At 45.1% G+C, this 20,551-nt stretch overlaps 1 protein-coding gene across 7 annotated transcripts in view; it reads left to right on the top strand.

Annotated features, from left to right (window-relative positions):
• The first annotated feature begins 9,957 nt into the window (after window positions 1-9,957).
• The window catches only part of Dysf (dysferlin), a 194,656-nt gene continuing 184,062 nt past the window's right edge, over window positions 9,958-20,551 (top strand). For all 7 annotated transcript variants that reach the window (XM_032906224.1, XM_032906220.1, XM_032906222.1 and 4 more), the window contains exon 1: window positions 9,958-10,250. In XM_032906224.1, the coding sequence (XP_032762115.1) occupies window positions 10,163-10,250 (88 nt within the window). In that variant the 5' untranslated portion in view covers window positions 9,958-10,162. The remainder of the gene's footprint in view (window positions 10,251-20,551) is intronic.

Below are 20,551 nucleotides of genomic sequence, written 5' to 3'. Positions count from 1 at the left end.
CAGATCAGTCAAAAATCCAAAGGGGTGGGTTTTAAAACAATACTTTTAAGTGGCATATTAGCAATCATCAGACATACAGTTTGCAAAGGTGGATATATAAATTAACACTAAACAATATTGTTAGTCATTGAAAAAACTGTACTAGTCTGGAGAAATGGCACTGTGGCTATGAGTATTTGCTGTTCTTACGGATGACTCGGTCTTTGCTCTGTCACCCACTTACATAGTGGCTCACAGCTTGTCTTTAACTTCAGTTCCTGGGAATCAATACAGGCTGGAAAACGTATGCATAAAAAAACAATGTAAAAAACATTAAGGGGGGTTGGGGATTTAGCTCAGTGGTAGAGCCCTTGCCTAGGAAGCGCAAGGCCCTGGGTTCAGTCCCCAGCTCTGAAACAAAAAAAAAAAAAAAAAAAACAAAACAAAACATTAAGGGCTGGAGAGATGGCTCAGGGGTTAAGAGCACTGACTGCTCTTCCAGAGGTCCTGAGTCCAATTTCCAGCAACCACATGGTGGCTCACAACCATCTGTAATGCGATCTGATGCCCTCTTCTGGTTTCTGAAGACAACTACAGTGTACTTATATATAATAAATAATAAATCTTAAAAAAAATAAAAAATTAAGCAAACCCATGGTGACCTATCCTTACACACCTGTGAGAATAAATTATTGATAAGAAAAAAGTGCTGACAATGAATGGAGAAACTAAATCATTCTTCGTATTCCAGTATATATTTGCATTCATGTACTTTGCCTGGCACCACAGATGCCAAAAGCGTCAGCTAATCCCCTGGAACTGAAGTTAAGGATGGTTATGAACCACTATATAAATTCTGGGAACAAAGCAGGTTCTCTGATAGAGCAGCCAGTGTTCTTAACTGTTGAGCTCCTAGATTACTCTTACTTATGCTGATGTGCATATAAAATGGAGCAATACTCTGGCAACTTGATAGTAAAAACAAAAAATGAAAAGCTGCATTATATATTTCTGTTATAAAAAGTCTCCTGAGTCTGGCTGCCTTATAAAGAAAATAGACATATTAGCTCATAGTTCTGGAGACTCAAGGTCATAACACAGATCCCCACTCAGTTCTCCTAAGGCAAGTGATGTGAGCACACGTGAGTAAGTGATCAGTCTTATTCCTTTTTTGTTTGTTATTTTTTGTGACTTAAGTTTTCAAAATAAGAGCCTGTGGAAACATTTCATACTCAAATATAACGCTCTCCTCCTGGGCCCTTATAGGGTCATGTTCATCCTAATGCATTGTGTATTTAGTTCATTTCAATAGTCCTCCAAGGGCTCAGAGTCATCTCTGACAGATGGCAAATACTTATTAAGCTACTAAAATCAAGTAGTTACATTCTTTACACAGTGGCACAGGGAAAACAATCCAAGAGGGAAAAAGTGGGTGATTAGCAAGGAAGGCTAAGTCTCAAACAGGTCCAAAACTCAGCAAGCAAACATTAATTCCTATAGCCACATGTCAGGTATTTGGAAACACAGTGACATGACGTAAGTACCAAAAATCTTGGTCGGTCCCATGACCTTGGCCCTGCTAGTCATGGTCCATACACCTTGTCTTGTAGGGTAGTGCTGCTTGCTCCCTGTGGCCTTAGGCGTTTCATGCCTGGTATTTCCACATTTCTGCAGTTCCTGCTGTTTCTCGAGTTTCACCTCCTTGCACCTTCCTTGAGAAAATCCTACAGGAATTAAACAGCCCTTCCAACTGTTGGCTGCCTTCTGGGCTATCCTTTGAAGTCTGGGCAGAAGCCTCTATGACCCTGTAAATTCTTAACATTCTGCATGCCTGTCAGGCCAGCTTCATGAGAATACCAAGGTAATGGAATTTTAACTTTTGCATTGAGGTTGAATCGAAAGACTCCTGAGACCATTTCAAGGCATCTTTCCTGCTGTCGTGATAAAGTACTTTTTTTTTTTTTTAAATCCTGCCTCATTCAACTCCTGAGGCTTAGTGCAGGTGTGCACATCACAGTGCCCAGCTATTTACAGTCTTTAGTACCTTTTCTATTCCAAAGCCTTAACTTTTAGCCAAGGAGGGGCAAAAGTGTCCTCACTTGTTCCTCCTCTTGAGATGCTCACTAGGCCTTTCTGGTTGTGTATCTCCAGCAGTCAAACAGAGTCTTTGGTATATGAATTTTAGAAAGCTCGCTGGTTCGTCTGTGCTCAGGGACACAGCCTAACAGCCATATGTAAGCTCTTCAACCACATCCGTTCTCTCTGTGCCCTTATTCTGCATCTTAGCAAGGGGCCTAGTTAGCACCTGTACCTGACCTCTCACTACTGGGACCTGAAACATTTCTTTATATTTGTTAAAGTTGGTTTGTTATAGGATGACATGGCCTCTTCCATCAAGTGGGATAATACCACTTTGAGGAAAATAAGTTTGGACCCTCATTATCAACTTTGCCTCCTACCTTCATCCTTAGAAGATTTCCCTGTGTGATATTTGGTATTCTGGAGGAAAAAGTACCAATGGGATGTGGAGAAAGCAACTGAGAGATAATAAACAGTTATTCTAGAAGTTGATTTGCACTATTATGAGTCCAAGAAGTCTTACAACATGCTACTTCCAAACTGAAGAAGCAAGAGAGCTAATATCCAAAGGCCTGGAGAAAGGGCTACTGAAGGCTGGAGGAAAGGGTGGATATGTAAGCTCATGAAGAGAATACATTGGCCTTCCCCTTTTTGTTCTGCATAGACCTTTAACAGTATGGTGCCTGCCCACCCTCAAAAGGTAGATCTTTGTCTACTTACCCAAGCACTTACCTTTCCTAGAACTAACTACATAGAAACTAGATAATGCTTACAAGCTATCAAGACATTCTTTAGTCTAATTTTTCACATGTAACCATTCATATGTGTATGTGTCTGTGCAATTGATACACATTACTACCACAGAGTGTATATGAATTGGTGATTGGTATATGTATGTGTGTGAGGGGAAGCTTCATCTTATCTAGAGACACAGCCTCTGGAATAAGTTCAAAACCTGTGCATATATAGTGACCCACTTAGTGTCTTAGTCCTAGAGCTGTGCTCTCACAGCTCAACAGAGAACCTTCTCTCTACTTGGTAAGGGATCATGAGTCCTTTCAGAACAGAGGTTCTTACCACACTCAATTCTGAACACACTCGTTTTTTCTGCACCTACTATGGTCAGCAACAACAACCAAAGCTGAAAAAAAAAAAATCCCATATAGGCAGAAGAAGTAAAACAGTCCTAATTTTGGGTGAGCCTAAAATAGTACTTTATAATTTATTCTCACTATCTTCATCACAACTATACTACCTTACAAATGGGTAAACTAAAACTCTAGAGAAACAAAATATCTGTGATCCTGTGTTAACAGGGATCCATCTGGTATTATTGTATATACCTTCCTCTCTTCTCCTAGTATATCTTATTCTTATTACAGACCAGGGCACATGGTCCTAGAAGTCTTGAATTCATATGAGTGAAAATGATTAGCCTTGATTTGGACTGTCTTTTAAAATGGTCAACTTGGGAGCTCTGTTAATTTTCTCTCCCAAAGGAAAACCTGAAACTGTTAACTCCAGGAAGAGATTTAAGAATTGAACAAATGTAAAAGAGGAGGAAGAAATTTTGAGGCAGAAGAGGAGAAGGTAATGTGATACATGTGACTTAAAAAAGAAGAGAACCAGACAGAGTGGGCATGAGAGAGGACCAAGGAGAGAAGAACGAATGACACAGGATGGCTTAGTGTGAAAATGCCGTAAGAAAACCTTGTTCTTGCATGCTAACTTAAAAAGCTGTATATCAAAGTAAATATTGCAAAATCTTTGGCAAAGATCTTTTTTTATTTGTTTTATGGTTTGATTTGTTTGGTTTGGTTTTTCGAGACAGGGTTTCTCTGTGTAGCTCTGGCTGCCCTGGAACTTGTTCTGTAGACCAGGCTGGCCTCAAACTCAGAGGTCTCTGCTTTTGCCTCCCAAGTGCTGGAAATAAATGCATCTCCCTCCCATTCTCCCCCACCACTTCCCTCTTCTCCCCCCCCTTCTCTGTGTATGCATTTTGATGTGAGTATGGATGTCAGATGACAATTTGGGGGAGTTGATTCTCACCTTTCACCATAGATTTTGGGGATTTAATTCAGATCACCAGGTTTGCACAGTAAGCACTTTTATGTGTTGAACTATCTTGCCAGCTCTAAAAATCTTAATGGTGCACAAGTGAGCACCTTCTATCTTCCTGTCTTTCACCTCACACTCTTCTCTAAGACAAGCCATATGACTTCCTCTTCTCCAATGTAGGTCAAAGAAATAAGAACCCCTCCTCCACAAAGCCAATCATAAAGCCCTAAAAGATCACTTTAATCTTCCTATCCTTTCTGTTTTGCAATCATTTTTGAAACCTCAATCCATCCCCAGTGACACACCTCCAACTAGGCCACACCTCCTAATCCTTCCCAAATGGTTCCACCAATGGGAACCAAGTACTCAAATATATGAACCTATGATGGTCATTCTTATTCAAACCACTACATAACTCTTAAGTTACTTTCATCATAGAATGAGAAAACTACCATAGACCTAATCATAGAGTAACTCTTTGGGGCTGGTGAGATGGCTGAGCAGGTAAAGGCAAATGCTGTGTAAGCCTGGTGACAGGAGTTCAATCCCCAGAGCTCAAATAAAAGTGGAAGGAGAGAACAGACTCCACAAAATTGTCCTCTAGCCTCTACCTGTGCACTGTTGTATGTTCATACCTGCCCCCCACAAACACATCCACACACTAAAATTAAGTTTTAAATAAAATTTTAAATTCCCTGGCCTACTTTTATAGACAGTTGTAAGACTCTCATTTTAGAAAGGGCTACAGCGGGGTTGGGGATTTAGCTCAGTGGTAGAGCGCTTGCCTAGCAAGTGCAAGGCCCTGGGTTCGGTTCCCAGCTCTGGAAAAAAAAAAAAAAGAATGTTTAGAAAGGGCTACAGGGGGGTTGGGGATTTAGCTCAGTGGTAGAGCGCTTGCCTAGCAAGCGCAAGGCCCTGGGTTCGGTCCCCAGCTCCAAAAAAAAAAAAAAAAAAAAAAAAAAAAAAAAAAAAAAAAAGAAAGGGCTACAGGGAGGAATGTGATATAGAACAGATGAGAGGAACCTGAGTGAGCAGGCCTTCCTGGGTGTTGCCCTATAGTCTCTCAGAATTATATTATGCTCTTACTGTTTGTGGTGGTTAATCCTATCAACTTGATTGAATTGACATGTACCTAGAAAGTAAATCATATGTGCAGGTGACTGATGTACAGGGACGATTAACTGATGGACCCAAGATCTGCCCTGTAAGTGGACAGTACCATCTCATAAGCAGAGGACCAGATGTGAGTTGCTCTATTGTGGTGCACCCTCCTCACCATAGTGGACTAACCTCCAAAACTGTGAGCCAAATCCTTCCTGAGAGAACTGACTCCTGAATTGTCTTGTGACCTCCACAGGGGTGCCAAGGGAATTCATACCCACATAACCACAACAAATAAATGTAATAAAAAATGAACATCCACCCTTTCCAGTTAAAAAAAAATTATGTGTATGTCTGTGTACCACATCTGTTCCTTATGACTGCAGAGGTAAGAAAATATTGGATCCCCTGGAACTGGAGTTTTGGACAGTTGTGAGCTGCCATGTTGGTTTTGGAAATCAAACACAGGTCTACTCTCTACAAGAACAAGTGCCCACAACTGCTAAGCCATCTCTCCAGCCTTCTTCACCTTTGCTTAAACTGCTTGTATCAAATATTTCATCACATTTACACAATTCAATCCCATCTCTACACAGCTGTTAATGTATCATTGAATTCAAACATTAAAATAGGTTTGGATCAAACCTGATTTTGGTCTTTGTTTTGAAGTCTCTTGTATCAAACTATGATCAAATAAAGTTGTGTTCTTCTCTTGTTAACCTAGTCTTTGGGATAGGGGTGTCTACTATGACCCTTTATGGTGAGGAGAGGAAGGAGATCACCTTCTTGCCTCTACAGGGTTATGGGGTAGGAAATTAAATTGTTCAGTATACTCTCTCTAGCCTAATGTGGAAATGGGATAGTTATTTTTTTTCATTTCCTAGATAAACCCTCAATCCACAAAAATCCTGGTCATACAGACAGGCATGCCTCCTCTGGAGAGTTTTGTGGGCTCCATCACCACTCTTAAGCTCCATACTTCCCACCCTCTTCACTTCTGCCTTTATTCTAATAACTCCAAAGGAGAGAAAATAGAAATATTGAATACCAGCTTGCTTGGTACGTCTTGACTTTCATAACCAAAGTACATCAAAAAATAGAAGTGTTTTCTCACCCTAAGCAAAGTGTGCAAGGACTCACAAAAACAGTATTGTTGGGATTGCTGGCTGAAGCCATGGAAACCAAGCTTGGGAACTGAAAGCAAGAGGTTGAGAGGCCTCAACTTAGGAAATGGATGGGATTCAGCCAACAAGATCACAACTGTGATATCCAACTCCCATCAGGAAAAGGCTAACCTTTTGCTGTCAAGTAGTGTCCACCACTGACTTCCTAAAGTTCCTCAAGGAATTGAATTCAAATCTTAGGATAGATCATCTCCTTCTCTGTGCATGGGTACCCCTACACAGTGACAAGGAAACCCTGGACCTGAAGCTTCAGAAGAGAGACAGAAGTTTCCATTCATTAAGGTGTTGGAAAGGGTGTTTATGAAGGTTAGGGCGAAAAGTGAGAGCCAGAAATGGCAGATAACTTCTCCGAGGACCACCTCTGCACTCATGGGCAAGAAGGAATAAAAACTGGAACCCAGGATCAATGACTTAGAAGGGTCCACATAATAGAGAAAAAGAACTGATTCCTGGAAGTTGTCCTCCTATCTTAACATATGTGCTGTAACACATACACACACACACACACACACACACACACACACACACACACAGAGAGAGAGAGAGAGAGAGTTAAATAATTTAAGAATAAAAATAGCCCATAATGTATGCTCCCTCCAAATTCACAAAACAATCTTTTCTGTTTAACTTGAGTAGTTTCAGAGAATGTGGTGTTTCTTTTTAGAAAGAAAACATTAAGCAAATCCTATATACTGGGGAATAAAGTTAGACTGAGTAGGAAGTTTGAATAATGCCTGCTGTATAAAGTAGAGGAGTTGAGGATGTCTTACAATTCTTTTCAAATTTCTTTAGTCATGCTGTGCTGGTTTGAACGTCCCCCATAGGACTATATGTTTGAATGCTTGGTTCCCAGCTGGTGGAACTGTTTGGGCAAGATTAGGAGGTGTGGCCTTGTCGAGGAGGTGTGTAGATTCTGCTGTTTCAAATGCCAATACCATTCCCAGTTAGCTTTTTCTGTGGATCCAGACCGGCTCTCAAGCTATTGCTCTAGCTCCAGCACCGTGTCTGCCTGCTGTATACTTACCTGCTGAAAATGTAAGCCACCAATGAACTCATATAAATTGTCACAGCGGTAGAAAAGTAAGACACACTGTATTTGAGGCAGCTAGTTGAATGTCTCTCAGATCCAGTTTTAGCTACTCCATCATGTCAGTTCATGTTACATTGAGCATCTGCAGAGTCAAGCTGTACTTCTTCAAAAATAGACTAAGGGGCCAACAAAATGGTTCATAGGACAAAGGTGCTTTTTTACACTAAGCTTGATGGCATGTGAATCCACATGGTAGAGGCAGAGAACTGACTCCTGTATTTCCAGCCTCAGGGAATCTGATACCCTCTTATGGCCTCCTTGGGCATCTGTGTGTATGTAACACACACACACACACACACACACACACACACACACACACACACACACTTAAAATTAAAAGCAAATCTTTTTTTTTTAATTTATTTATGTATTTTATATATGTACACTGTAGCTGTCTTCAGATACACCAGAAGAGGGCACCGGATCTCATTACAGATGGTTGTGAGCCACCATGTGGTTGTTGGGATTTGTGATTTGAACTCAGGACCTCTGGAAGAGCAGTCGGTGCTCTTAACCACTGAGCCATCTCTCCAGCCCAAAAAGCAAATCTTAAGAAAGAAAAAACCACTTAGATTAGAGCTCACTGCAATGGCCTCATTTTGACTTAATCACCTCCCTTGGTTACTTGATTAATTTGAGGCCATCCAGAAATACATGATACCCTGTGTCAAAGACAAAAGTACTAGGGGTTAAGTTTTTGAGATATCAATCCTCGGGCAGGAGTGCAATTGGACACATAACAGGGACTGTATCACTTCTGCTTGTACCCCATCATCCAGCACAGTGCTGGACTTGAGACTTGAGTCATACCCCTTGTATAAATTATTACATTCCCAACTCTCACTTTGCTCTTCCCCACAATCATATATTGTGTTAGAGGCAAAGAAAATCAGAAGGGCCCTCAGTGGGCACAGGAAATTTCATTGTCACAATCAAGTCACAGTTGGGAGCCCAATCAGTCAACTATAGTTGATTGGCTCTTCTGCCTTGGTTTGTTGACCACACTGATGCACTGCCGGGAAGGTTCTACTGACAGCTGATGGCTCACCCCAGTGGCCATCCTTAGAAGATGAGTCACAGATGAGCTGGTGGGAGGATGGATCTGGTCAGGTGTAGAAAAGCAGCTCAGGAATGAGTACTAGAAGCAAACAAAACAACAAATGAGAGAATGGGGGAGGGGAGGAGGAGAGGGAGAAAGACTGACCTGTGGAGGTCAGAGAACTGGCTGAGCCCTGTCTTTCCTTCCACCATATTGGTCTTAGAAACTGGACTCAGGTTTGCTAGCAGGTATATATTTACCCGATGAACTATCTCACTGGTCTTGAAAATGTTGTGTTTTTAGACTTATTTTATATGTATGGGTGTTCTGCCAGCATGTGTATGTGCATGCAGTGCCAGAAGGGCCCATAAGACGCATCCGGCCCCCCAACTGAACTTCAATACTTTGGGGTACAGCAGATAGGTTCTGGGAATCAAACCCAAGTTCTCTTACAAGAGCAGCAAGTGCTCGTAACAACTGAGCTGTTTCATCTCTCCAATACTGTTTGGGACGAAATTGTAATGATACAAGGGAAAAGTTAGATGAGGCAGTAAGACATGGCACAGATCCTTTGACTCAAGTAGTCCATGAAAATTGTCACTTACATGTCACAAGTTCAGAGGGGAGCCTGGATTGGTAAATATCTGAATCCTATTTTAACACAGTTTTGTTTTGTTTTAAAGAACCATAGGTAAAACGTCTATCTTCCTTTGTGTAAAAGTGCTTCTGAACCTGTGGGTCCTGACCCCTTTGAAGGGGGGGCAATCATTCCACAGTGGTCGAATATCATATAACTTGTTTATCAGATGTTTACAATTCATAACAGTAGCAAAATTACAGTTATGAAGTAGCAATGAAAATAATTTTATGATTGGGGGTCACCACAACATGAGGATTATTATTATTAATTATATTATTAGTATTAAAGGATCGCAGCATTAGGAAGGTTGAGAGCCACTGGGTTAAAGCATTTGTTACTTTTACAGTCGGGAAAGGAGGCAAACTTTTTTAAAGCCGCTGTTCACCAATGAAATTCTGAGCTCTCAGCGAAAGCGCCAGAGGTGCTTTTGCTCCCAGCTCTAAGTCCTGGATCTCTCTTCCTCCCTGGGGCTGTCTGACCGGCTTCTGAGGAGCTATCACGTCCCCGTGGCCACTGCAAGAGCCAAGCGTAGCCAAGCAAATCACAGCTCCTGGCGAGAGGTGGAAGGTCAGGGGTGGAGCCCAACTTTCTTCTGTCCGGGAGCGAGATTTGGGCTGCACTGCGTGCCTGAAGCCCTCGTCTTTCTTCAGGCCATTGCGGCCACCGCCCAGTCCGCAGCTCAGGGTCTAATGCAAAGTGCCGTGTCATTGGGAAAGCTGGTGGCGGGGCATTGAATTACAGTTCCATGGAGCTGGAGTACAACTGCGGGGGTGGGAAATGAACAGAAGCCCCTGTTCTCCTCGCAACGCACTCTGACTAGCAGGGTGAGGCCGTCCGGAGGCGGGGTCCTAGCCTAGCCCACTGGGGCCGCCTGGACTAGCCTGTTCCTCTTCAGGACAACACCTGTGAGCCGGCAGCCATTCATCCAAGTCGGCCTCCCTCCTGAGGGGGCCCCTCCGCCTGCGCCTTGACCCTGCCCCTCCAGTTTCGCGATGCTGCGAGTCTTCATTCTCTTTGCAGAGAATGTCCACACCCCGGACTCCGACATCAGCGATGCTTACTGCTCCGCGGTGTTTGCAGGTACGACCGCCGGGGAGTTCTTGAAAGCCAGGAAAAAGACTCCCTAGCAATGTCAGACTAATGTTGGATATTGATATGACACAGAGGAGAGGGGTGGGGCACCACAGGGGAAACTGAGGCTGTGAGATAGAAGTGGCCCAACTGCGCTTCAGCTGGACCGGGTGAGGGCAGGGCTACTACTCCTTTCCTCTGGATCCCTTAAAAGATGTCTTTCCACTCTTGGCTGCACAAACCCTGTGTAGCAGGTCTCAGCTCCTCTCCCCGGAAGGCCCTGGCCTTTGCCTATTTTTAACTTCCCTGGGGCCTTTGCTCACTATCAGAAGCTAGGCTAGCAGACTGGCTGCCACTGAAGCAAGCATAGCCACGCCTCTGGGAATCCTATTCTCTCTCTCTCTCTCTCTCTCTCTCTCTCTCTCTCTCTCTCTCTCTCTCTCTCTCACACACACACACACACACACACACACACACACACACACCCCAATGGTGGGAGAAGTTTAGCTGTCACCATTAACAATCTTTTGGAGTCTCTGTTACTCTCAATAGAATAACACCTGTTGGGGTGGTATTTAGGCTTTCTTAGACTGGGGTCCCCTAATGCTAGGCCGCCAGCTCCTTCCTCTTCAGTCCTTGACTTTCCACAGCAAGCTTTGCAGAGCTGTGCTTGTGCTTTTCTTTGGCTATGTTTGCTTTCCCAGAACAACCCTTCCCCAACCCAGAACCAGACCAGGACTGGGATCTTCACAGTTTGTCTTCCAGCTTTGAGACATAACCTGGATCAAGAGTAGAGGGCAAGGGTTTGGGCCCAATTTCACTACCCACTCTATATGTTTCTCTGCCTTCCTTCCCGGCTAGTCCTCTTTTCCCTTCATACCTGGCCCAGGAGATTAGAACAGCTGTCAATCCCTGACCATCCAGAGTCATCCCTTTTTGGTGTCATGAAGTATGCACATGAACTAGCAGGCGTGTGCACACCCTGCACTCCACGGGACATCTGAAGGCTTGAGGCAAGCTTGGCACACACAGGCGTGTTGGGAGCACCCAGTGCTCAGTGTGGGATTTGGACAGAGACCCAGGGTGAGCAACCTGGAAAGCCGCCTGCACTAAGAGAAGGAAGTGAAGAACTTGGAGCACCTTGTCTGTGTGTTTCTCCTACTCCTCACCAGCTTCCTCTTGGTCCACCAGCTTCCCATAGAAGCCTTGGAAATGAGCTTTATCAGTGTGTTTCCAGCAGACAGGACAAGGACATCTTCCCATGTGTTTGGGGGAGGAGATTTTCATGTTTACTTTGTATCCTCAGCTCTGGGCAGGCCAACCAATGGCCTGGGTTAGCTGCCTGGCTAAGGGCTCTGGACTATGTGTTTTTCAACCAGTGGGTTAAAATCCCTTTGGGGTCTGATGACCCTTTTACAAGAGTCCCATATCAGATGTCCTGTACACCGGATGTTTACATTAGGATTCATAACAGTAGTAAATTTTCAGTTATGAAGTAGCAACGAAATACTTTTCTGGATAGGGGTCATTACACGAGGGATTATATAGAAGGGTCACAGCACTGGGAAGGCTCAGAACGACTGTTCAAAAGGCTATCCCTGGTGCTCTAGCTCCTCCACTTTTGCTCCCTGGCTGACGGAAGGGAGGATACCATCCTGAGAGACCAGCCAAGCTCCTTGGGTGTTAAGCTAGTTCCTGTGCCCCTTCCTCATTCTCTGCCTGGAAGCCTGAACAGGCTTTGTAAAGTCACACCTCTGCGCTCAGCGTCTTGGAAGGGCAGTGTGTGGTCTAGAGCTGATTCCATTCTCAGGGCTGTTGTCTCTCCTAGTGCCCCGCCAGCCCCTGATTTCCTTCCAGCTTCCCCTTACCTCCCCCCTTCTCTGCAAAGGTTCATTGCATGCTCCTTCTCCTGTCCACCCCTCCCCCAGGGCAGGCTCAGGAGAAAGGCTGGGGTTTGTGTGTATGTGGTGGTGGTGGGGTGGGGGTTGGAGAGGATAATGAATGGGAGTGCTTTCTAGCTCACCAGAAGCACAGCTAGTAGTTACAGTCTTCATTTAGCCCCAGGGACCTGTCTGGAGTCTTCCCTCCACCTCACCAGGAGGGGTGGGATGGGGTGGGGTTTGGGGTGGGGGTGGGGGTGGGGGAATCCATAGTCCTCCTGTTTGCTGCTGCCTGGCTCCTCTGGGTATGTTCCCCTTTCCTGGAGCCCAGAGCTCACTGTATAGAAAGGAAGTATATTGTCTGTGCTCTCAACCTGAGAAGCAGGCTGTCTGGAACTCATAACCCAGGATGTCATTGTCAGGCAGTGGAGAATGCAGTCTTTCCCCTCCCCCAGGCCCTGGCCACCTTCCACGTCCTGCATTAGCCAAACTCTTAACCATGTCTAAATTTGGGTGCCTTGCAGTGTTTAAGCTCACTCACTCTTCTACCCTTCTCAGTCAGGGCCAGGCTGGTGAATGATTACAGAACAGGCTCTGGCCCGGAACAGAGAAATGCGAAACGCCCTTCTGGGAAGCCTACTTTCCCTGGCTGACCTAAACCTGCCTTCCCGGTGACATGGTCACGATCCTCTGTGAGAAAATAAATTCAGTCAGGTCTATAAGGTCAAAAGGCAAGGGTATTATCCTCTTCACTAAGATTCAGCCCAGAGAGATTTTTGCCAAGGGGCTTTGCCAAGGTGGTACACTTGTCAGAGAATTCCCAGGGGCCCATGGGTAAGAAAGGATACATGGAATGCATGCCATGTGCCACCCACACCAACCAGGCTGGGTGCCTGCCCAGTGGAGGGCTGAGTCTAGGAGAGGGAACATAGGGTTGTAAGGAGCACAGGATAGGACAAATAACCCAAAGGTGGAGGGGTCTAACTTCTGCTTCAAGACAGGGTTTCTCTGTGGAGCCCTGGCTGTCCTGGAACTCACTGTGTAGACCAGGATGGCTACAAACTCACAGAGATTCACCTGCCTCTGCCTCTTCAGTGCTGGGATTAAAGGTGCCTACTACCACTACCCAGTTCTGACTCCTTAAAATGTCTTTATCACAAGGAAGGGGAGTGGGCATTGGCTAAACATAAGCAATACATCATTTCCAGAAACTGTTTCTGTAAAAGGCCACAAAAATCCTATGCAGAAGACCCACACTTATTATACCTGGCATGCTTCTGAGTAGAACATGTAACACAAGCTGCATCCTAGTCCAATAGCAAGCACAGCTGGTAGCAACTCTCATCGTCCCACTTTACAGAAGGGGAAACCGAGGCACAAAGATAACAGTGACAAGCCTGACCTTTGCTCCAGTAAGGACTGGATTTGGGGTTTCATGCCCAGGCATCCTGGATCTAGCCACCTCTGCACCAGCTTTACTCTCTCTTCTTCTAGCTTTAGGTCTGACTCAGGCAGAAGGGGGAATTCAGGCTCTGGTGCCTATCTGCAAGTTTATTTATATACACACCACCCTGACTCCTTGACACATCACACACACGGCTTTTACTCCTTACTCACCTAGGTCCTGAGGGCCTCGGCTCTTGCCGTGTGGCCTTGAGGGTGCCTTCTCATCTCAGAAAGCTTCTGCCTTGAATCACCTTCTCCGTGTCTGATGGGCCAATTAGATACTATTTAGTATGATTTTCCGGTATCCCAGCCCTTACCACAGAGTTCTCACAAACCTGTGGAGGGTACATGCTTAGGATCTGATACCCTAGGCCCAGGATGAAGGGTCATACGTCTCTCAGGATGACATGATTATAGCAGGGCCTCTAGGGGAGGGGGCAGTGACGTCACTGTGGGCCTTTTTGTTTTTTTAATGGAATAAAAGCTGAGAAGGGGACAAAGGAATGCAGACAACTGGCAGCCTTGGTCACAACCTGGTGTGTCATAAAACTGTTGAGAGAGGGAGGGAAGGAAGAGGAGAGAAGGAGGAGGAGCGGCCGAGATCTCCAGCTTCCTACACATAAACTGCTTACTTAGGATTTGGAATCTTGAGCTTTACATTCCAGCTCTGCCACATTTCAGCTGTGTGTCCTTGGACAAGCCACTCAACTCCTCTGTGTCTGAGTTCCCTCCACGGTGAAGTGCTGCAGACCAGACAAAGCACTTTCAACAGCTCCAATACTTTTTAACTATAGGGCTGGGAATATAGCTTGGTTGGAAGAATGTTTGCCTAATAGGAAGGGACGATGGGTTTATTCTCTCCCTCTGCATAAAGGCAGGTTGGGAGATGCATAGGTGTGATCTTAGCACTTGGGAGACGGAGGCAGGAGGATCAGAAACTCAACGTCATCATCAAGTACACAGAGCTCCAGGTTGACCTGGGCTACATAAGACTGTCTCAACAAACTAGCGAAAATGAACGCATGTTAACTATAGTTATTATCTATAATTACTATTATAATTACCATGTAATATATCAAGTCACTATTGTACTAACCTAAGAAAACTTTCAGTATTTTTTTCAACTAAATTAGTTCTATCATTGGCTCCGTTTGTCTGTCCAATGACCTCTCAAACTGACAAAACCAGCTTCATGGCTGGTATCTGTTTGCCAGTCTGTAGCGACCCTTGTCTCCTCTGTCTGCCATTCCTTCATCAGCCCTTCTGAACTGAGGCACTGTCTGCCTGCCCAATGGCAGGCCATGGCCTCATGATGCTGCTATGCTTCTCTGAATGCTCTGTAGAGACCCACCCCACCCCACCCCCCAACTGGAGCCTTTAACCCTTCTCCGACCTTCCCTTCCCCGTGCTCTCCCTTTCTCACTGCTTGCCTGCTGGCTTCTATCCACCTTTGTCTCTTAGAGGAAGTCCTAGCTGGTGGGGAGGAAGCTTACATCTGTCACATGACTCCCTTGGAGGGGGATCAGCACTGTGCTGAAGGCAACACCTTTGCAGAGTGTCATCCTCTTGTTTTCACAGATGCTAAATCAGTCACCCCATGAGGAAAAGGTGGCCAGCCAGGAGCCTGCACCATTTCCACCATAGCAGGCGCTTCCTGGAGGTCACATGATTATGGCTGTAGTTGGACTACATGAGTGTTTACATCCTTAGCAACAAGAAGGTAGTAACTAGATTGGGGCATCCAGAGAGAGGTGAAGGTATCAGAGGGGATACATGGGGGTTTAGGGACTGGCAAATGTGTCTTAAAGGAATTCTGCAAACTCATGCAGAGCATCCCTCTGAAGAGTGGTGTCACTGAGCAGAAGTCAAGGTCTTTGCCTCAAAGTGTTTGGTTTTAGGTCCTGGGGAAACAAAACTCCAGACCTTATGAGAATGTGTTCAGTCTTTATTCATGGTTAGGCAATATGGCTACCAGATTATAGAGAACAGGACTATAAATGTTCCTGTGTCTTGTGGCCAGTGTTGCCACCTAGGATAGGCTATAGAGAAAAAGACATGTGCTCACTGGGTAAGTGGGGTCATGCACTCCCAATCTATCTATACACAGGTGTTAGATTTATCTTAAACGGGGTCCATGTTAAAAAGCCAGGTGTGGTAAAAAATCAGATTCTCTGCTTTTTCAAAGGAAGCTATAAGGGGAGATTGGTATGAGAAATCTTCCATGGCTTAACTTGGGCACAATTTTGCTATGAAACATCATATTGTTCCACAATACATCTCTTTGGAACACCAGTGTATTCTCTGATGCACAGTGTCACCTACAGGATAGCATATTCCCTTATTCATCATCACCAGTGAGTGGTGACATCATTAAAGCCAATGAAGACTTTTAATTTCCTTTTTTCTTACCTCTATCAGTCTGGAAACATGAAGTCTCAGCAAAACAAACAAACAAACAAACAAACAAACAGAAACCCTACCTGGAGTACTACAAACTGCTTCACAATTGATCTCATTCCCATTGGACTTCCGGATGACCCTCTTACCTTCCTACTGGTGAATAGTTTGCTCTCTCTGTAGATGCAGATCCATGCATACCACTATTGTGAGACCTCTGATGCCTCCATGATAAACCATGGTAATCATTGACTTATTGGCATCCTAGTTCAAAAGCTCCTGATGCATCAGGTGGTCCAAGATCATCCTGGTTCTTGCTCTGTTCTCTCCAGGGAGTATGGTTTGTGATAGCACAGCATCATAATTCACTTTCACAATAACTAAAAGAAGGAAAAGGTACTGGAGAAACACACGTTTTCTCCATAAAGACACATGGACAATTACATACATACTTCCTCCTTCTAGCTCATTGATCTCAAATCTAGCTGCAAGGGAGTCCAGGAAATATAGTTTTCAAGTTGGATACCAAGTGCCAGGTAAAACTGTAGGAGATATCAGTAGAAGAAAGAAGAACAGATATGGAGGGTAAGCCTCATTCTCCATTTCAGCTTAATTCTGTATATATGTATATGGGTACATATTCATGAATAAAAAGTCAAGCCTGCCTTCTAGTACTGGGATTACAAATGTGATCTACCATACCTGGCTTTTAAACACCAGTTCTGGGGCTGGAACTCCTCTCTTCATGCTTTCACAGCAAGCACTTTAAGTTACTTCCATAGCTCTGTTAAGGCTTTATCAGTGAGACAAATTCCCTTGAGAGGAGGCCCCATTGAGTTTCTAGGCCCCATTCTGAAGTCTACAAGTGTGTTTAGGGGAAGAAGGAAAGGTCTGAGTAATGAACAAAAGTAAGACCAGGAAGAACCTGGAGGTTCAGATGGGAAAAGGCCTCAGGATGTGCTCAGGGTTTGGGTCAACAGCTGTTGCTTTTCTGGTTTATGGAAAGGTATATGGAGTCCCTGTTTCTTGGACACCGGCCAAGGGTTTGCTAAAGCCCTTTGGAATAGTCTCTGAAAATATTAGACATATCTCTTGCAGATTTCCAATGCGGACTATGTTGGCCTGGAATGGGGCCAGGAGTAGAGATTGTGTGCATGCACATGCATGTTAGGGCTTGCAGAGGAGGTGGGGACAAATTTGGGAGTCAAAAAAAAAAAAAAAAAAAAAAAAAGAAAGATAAAGCTCACAATATCTAAAATTTCCCCTAGGGGGCAATGCTGCCTTCTCCAAAAAGCAGTGAGTGCCTCAGGAGGTGGAGCCCATGTCGGAGAGCCCTGGGCAGTGTCCACTGCCTCAACTCCAGGCCAGCCCTGACCTACACACTGGGAATACCAGGGCACTGAGCCAGTCCTGGTCTCTAACAATGAGCAAGCAATTTCGCAGCTAGGCCTTCCTTACAATTGCCATGAGCACTAAGGAGCAGTGTCTCTGCTGACGTGTTTACTTCCCGGAATGACCCAACCTAGAGGAAGGTCAGGGCCTTCTTCCCTAGGAACTGAGACCCCAGGGGTGGATGGAGGTGGTGTTGCAGAGGTAGCCGGAGAGCAGCAACAAGTAGATTTCCAATCTGGAGGGGAGCTTGGGCTGTATGAGAAACTGAAAATTCTCTGGAATTGGAACTCTGCGGTTAAAAGCCTGAGTGGGCTTAACCTCTGGCAGAGAAAAGGAATGCAGGCTTTATCCCAGGGGACGAGGAGGCCCTTGAGGGATCTTCATCAGGGAAATGACCCCAACTATGCTTGAAGATCTCATGACTGCAATATGAGTAATGGACCGTATGTGGCTGGGGTGACTATGGCATGGTCAGTTAGGAAATGCTGTCAGTGAGCAGGCAGATGTCAGTAGGAGGCATCAGGAACCTGGGACACCCAAGTACTGACACCATAAGTATTCAGAAGAGTAACCTAAATTACAATTAACCAACATTCTAGGCTCAAGTAGACTTAAATGACAGTTCTAAAGTGATCAGTCACTCACTTGACTATGACTTTGAGTTCTGAATATGCATGGACACTGTCCACCCCCAAAGCGTTACCCTGAAGCAGGCTGATTCACTGCTTTCTCCTCTCTGCTGTCCAGGGTCCCTGAACATTTGGGTCTCATTGGCAATTGGCTCTATGCTACCTTGTTTACAGGAAGCAGGAGTGGCAGTTGTGTTTCTTGGTGTAGGACGTATAAGTCTGTGGTCGCACAAGAACAACTTAGGATGCAGGCCCATGACAACTCTGCCATCAACAGGAGACAGAGCAGGGTCCAGCATGGAGCCAAAGATGTGCACCTAATCAGCTAGGTTTTATGTGCCCCATAAAATGACAACTCCAGAGGTTTGTAGTTTACCAGACAGATTTATATCAGCAAATCCTCCACCCCAAAATACACACAAAGAACGTAAAACTCAATTGATATGAATGCCAGCTGCCCACCTAGATCGGACAAATGTACCATACATCACTCAGTCGTCTATCTATGGTATCCCCAGCTACTTATGACTCCTAGGACCACATGGTTCCGGCTCATCATCTTCTTCTCCGGGTCCCTCTTTGTCTCTTCCATCTCTGTCTCCATTTCTGTCTGTCTGTCTCTCTCTGTCCCCTCTCTAAAATGTTCAGCTCCGCCTTCTTCCACTGCCCAATCACAGGCTGCCTTACCTTACTAATTAAGATTCCACCCGACCTCACCTGAGTACAGGCACCCCTTTTGAGGGGGCAGAAAAGACAGACAGCAATCTACAACGGTTCTGCTAGGAGAGAAGTGGGTACCAAGGGAGAGGAGTAGAGTCAGGGAGAGTAAGAGAGGGTCCTAGCCGCCGGAGAAGATTCTAGATTCTCCTTCCTACACATCCTTTCTTTTTCTTTTTCTTTTTTCTTTTTTTCTTTTTGTTTTCCTGGAGCTGAGGATCAAACCCAGGGCCTTGCGCTTGCTAGGCAAGCGCTCTACCACTGAGCTAAATCCCCAACCCCCACATCCTTTCATCATGCAGCACCCAGTGGGAATTGCTGGCTCTTTTAGGGGCCTTTCTCTTCTTGAGAGCATGTCCCACAGTGCCTAGATATGTAACTGCTGCCATCTGCTGTCTGTGTTGCCTGACGTGGAGCATCATCAGCTAGAAGTGACCAATGCGGAGCGTGGAGTTCAATGTCCTCTCGGTGAACTGTTTAGAAGACATTTGTCTGTGCTGTGTGCAGAACCCTGTTTCAGGTGTTACAAAGGCTACAGTCGCTAAACAAAACTCCCCTAATTTCTCAGAGACCACCCAATATTCTAATGGAAAACGTAGGAAAGAAATACAATCTGGACACTGAGGAAGGAGTGGCAAAAAGATCAGAAGTTCAAGGTCATTCTTTGCCTACGAAGAGTGCTCAAGGCTTGCCCGGGTTATATGACAACAAACAACCAACAAACCATGACAGATCATGAAAGAGGAGAGAGGGCATGTGTTGCAGGTTAAATTGGTAGCCAAAGGAGGTGCTTCTAGAGAGGATCTGCCAAGGAAGGGCAGGAGTAAACACTACAGTCAGAGAGAACAGCTCATCGGAACCCAAAGGGTGCTGCCCTGGAGTGTTTGAGGAGCCCGAGGAGGACCATAAACCTGAGGAAGGGTGGGCCAGGTTAGAGGGCTCTAGGGGCTTCGTTCTCTACTTTAGTGAGGTGGGAGCTGTGGGAAGCTTTTGAGTGATGGAGTGATACAGGTGCTGCTGGGCAGAGAATATGGCAGGGTGGAGGTGGCAGCAAGGGCAGAGGCAGAAGACCAGAGACTGGAATGAGTCGGGCACTGTAGCATAGGCAAAAACAAACAGTGGCTTCAACCAGGGTGGTGACAAAGAAAGCAGAGAAGGGTCTGTTTTTTTTTTTTTTCTTTTTTCTTTTTTTTCAGAGCTGGGGACCGAACCCAGGGCCTTGCGCTTGCTAGGCAAACGCTCTACCACTGAGCTAAATCCCCAACCCCGGGTCTGTTTTTTAAACCATTTTTTTCCCCCAAGATAGGATTTCTCTGTGTAGCCTTGGCTGTTCTGGAACTGGTTCTGTAGACCTGACTGGCCTCTACCTCCTAAGTGCTGGGATTAAAGGTGTGTGCCACCACTGCCTGGCCTAAACCATTTCTTTTATTAATAATTATTTATGGAGAACTTGCTCCATAAGCATCTTTTTATTTTCTTCTTTTCTCCTCCTTCTCCTCCTCCCCTCCCTCCTCCTCTTCCTCCTCCTCTTCCTCTTCCTCTTCTTTTTCTTCTCGTGGTCATATTTTCAACCAGAGCCCATAGGATCTGTCGTTTTAGAGGTGTGATTAGATTTGGAAACATGACTGGGTGGTTCAGGAGAGGAGAATATGGAGACAGAAAGTTTGAAGGCTCTTTCAAAAAAGTATTGAAAAAAAAAAAAGGAAAGAAAAAAAGAGCATGTGGTTGGGATTTGGGCTGAATGGTACGGTCCCCAGCACGTGTGTGCTGTCAAGAGAGAGGGAGACCTGGGAACTTGAGAATTACAGTCTGACTGCTAAGCATTGATTGTCATCCCTGACAAGAAACA

The sequence above is a fragment of the Rattus rattus genome, chromosome 6 (assembly GCF_011064425.1).
Source record: "Rattus rattus isolate New Zealand chromosome 6, Rrattus_CSIRO_v1, whole genome shotgun sequence".
Taxonomy (NCBI): domain Eukaryota; kingdom Metazoa; phylum Chordata; class Mammalia; order Rodentia; family Muridae; genus Rattus; species Rattus rattus.
Note: the sequence above shows the minus strand (reverse complement) of the source record. Positions and strands in the feature narration are given on the sequence as shown.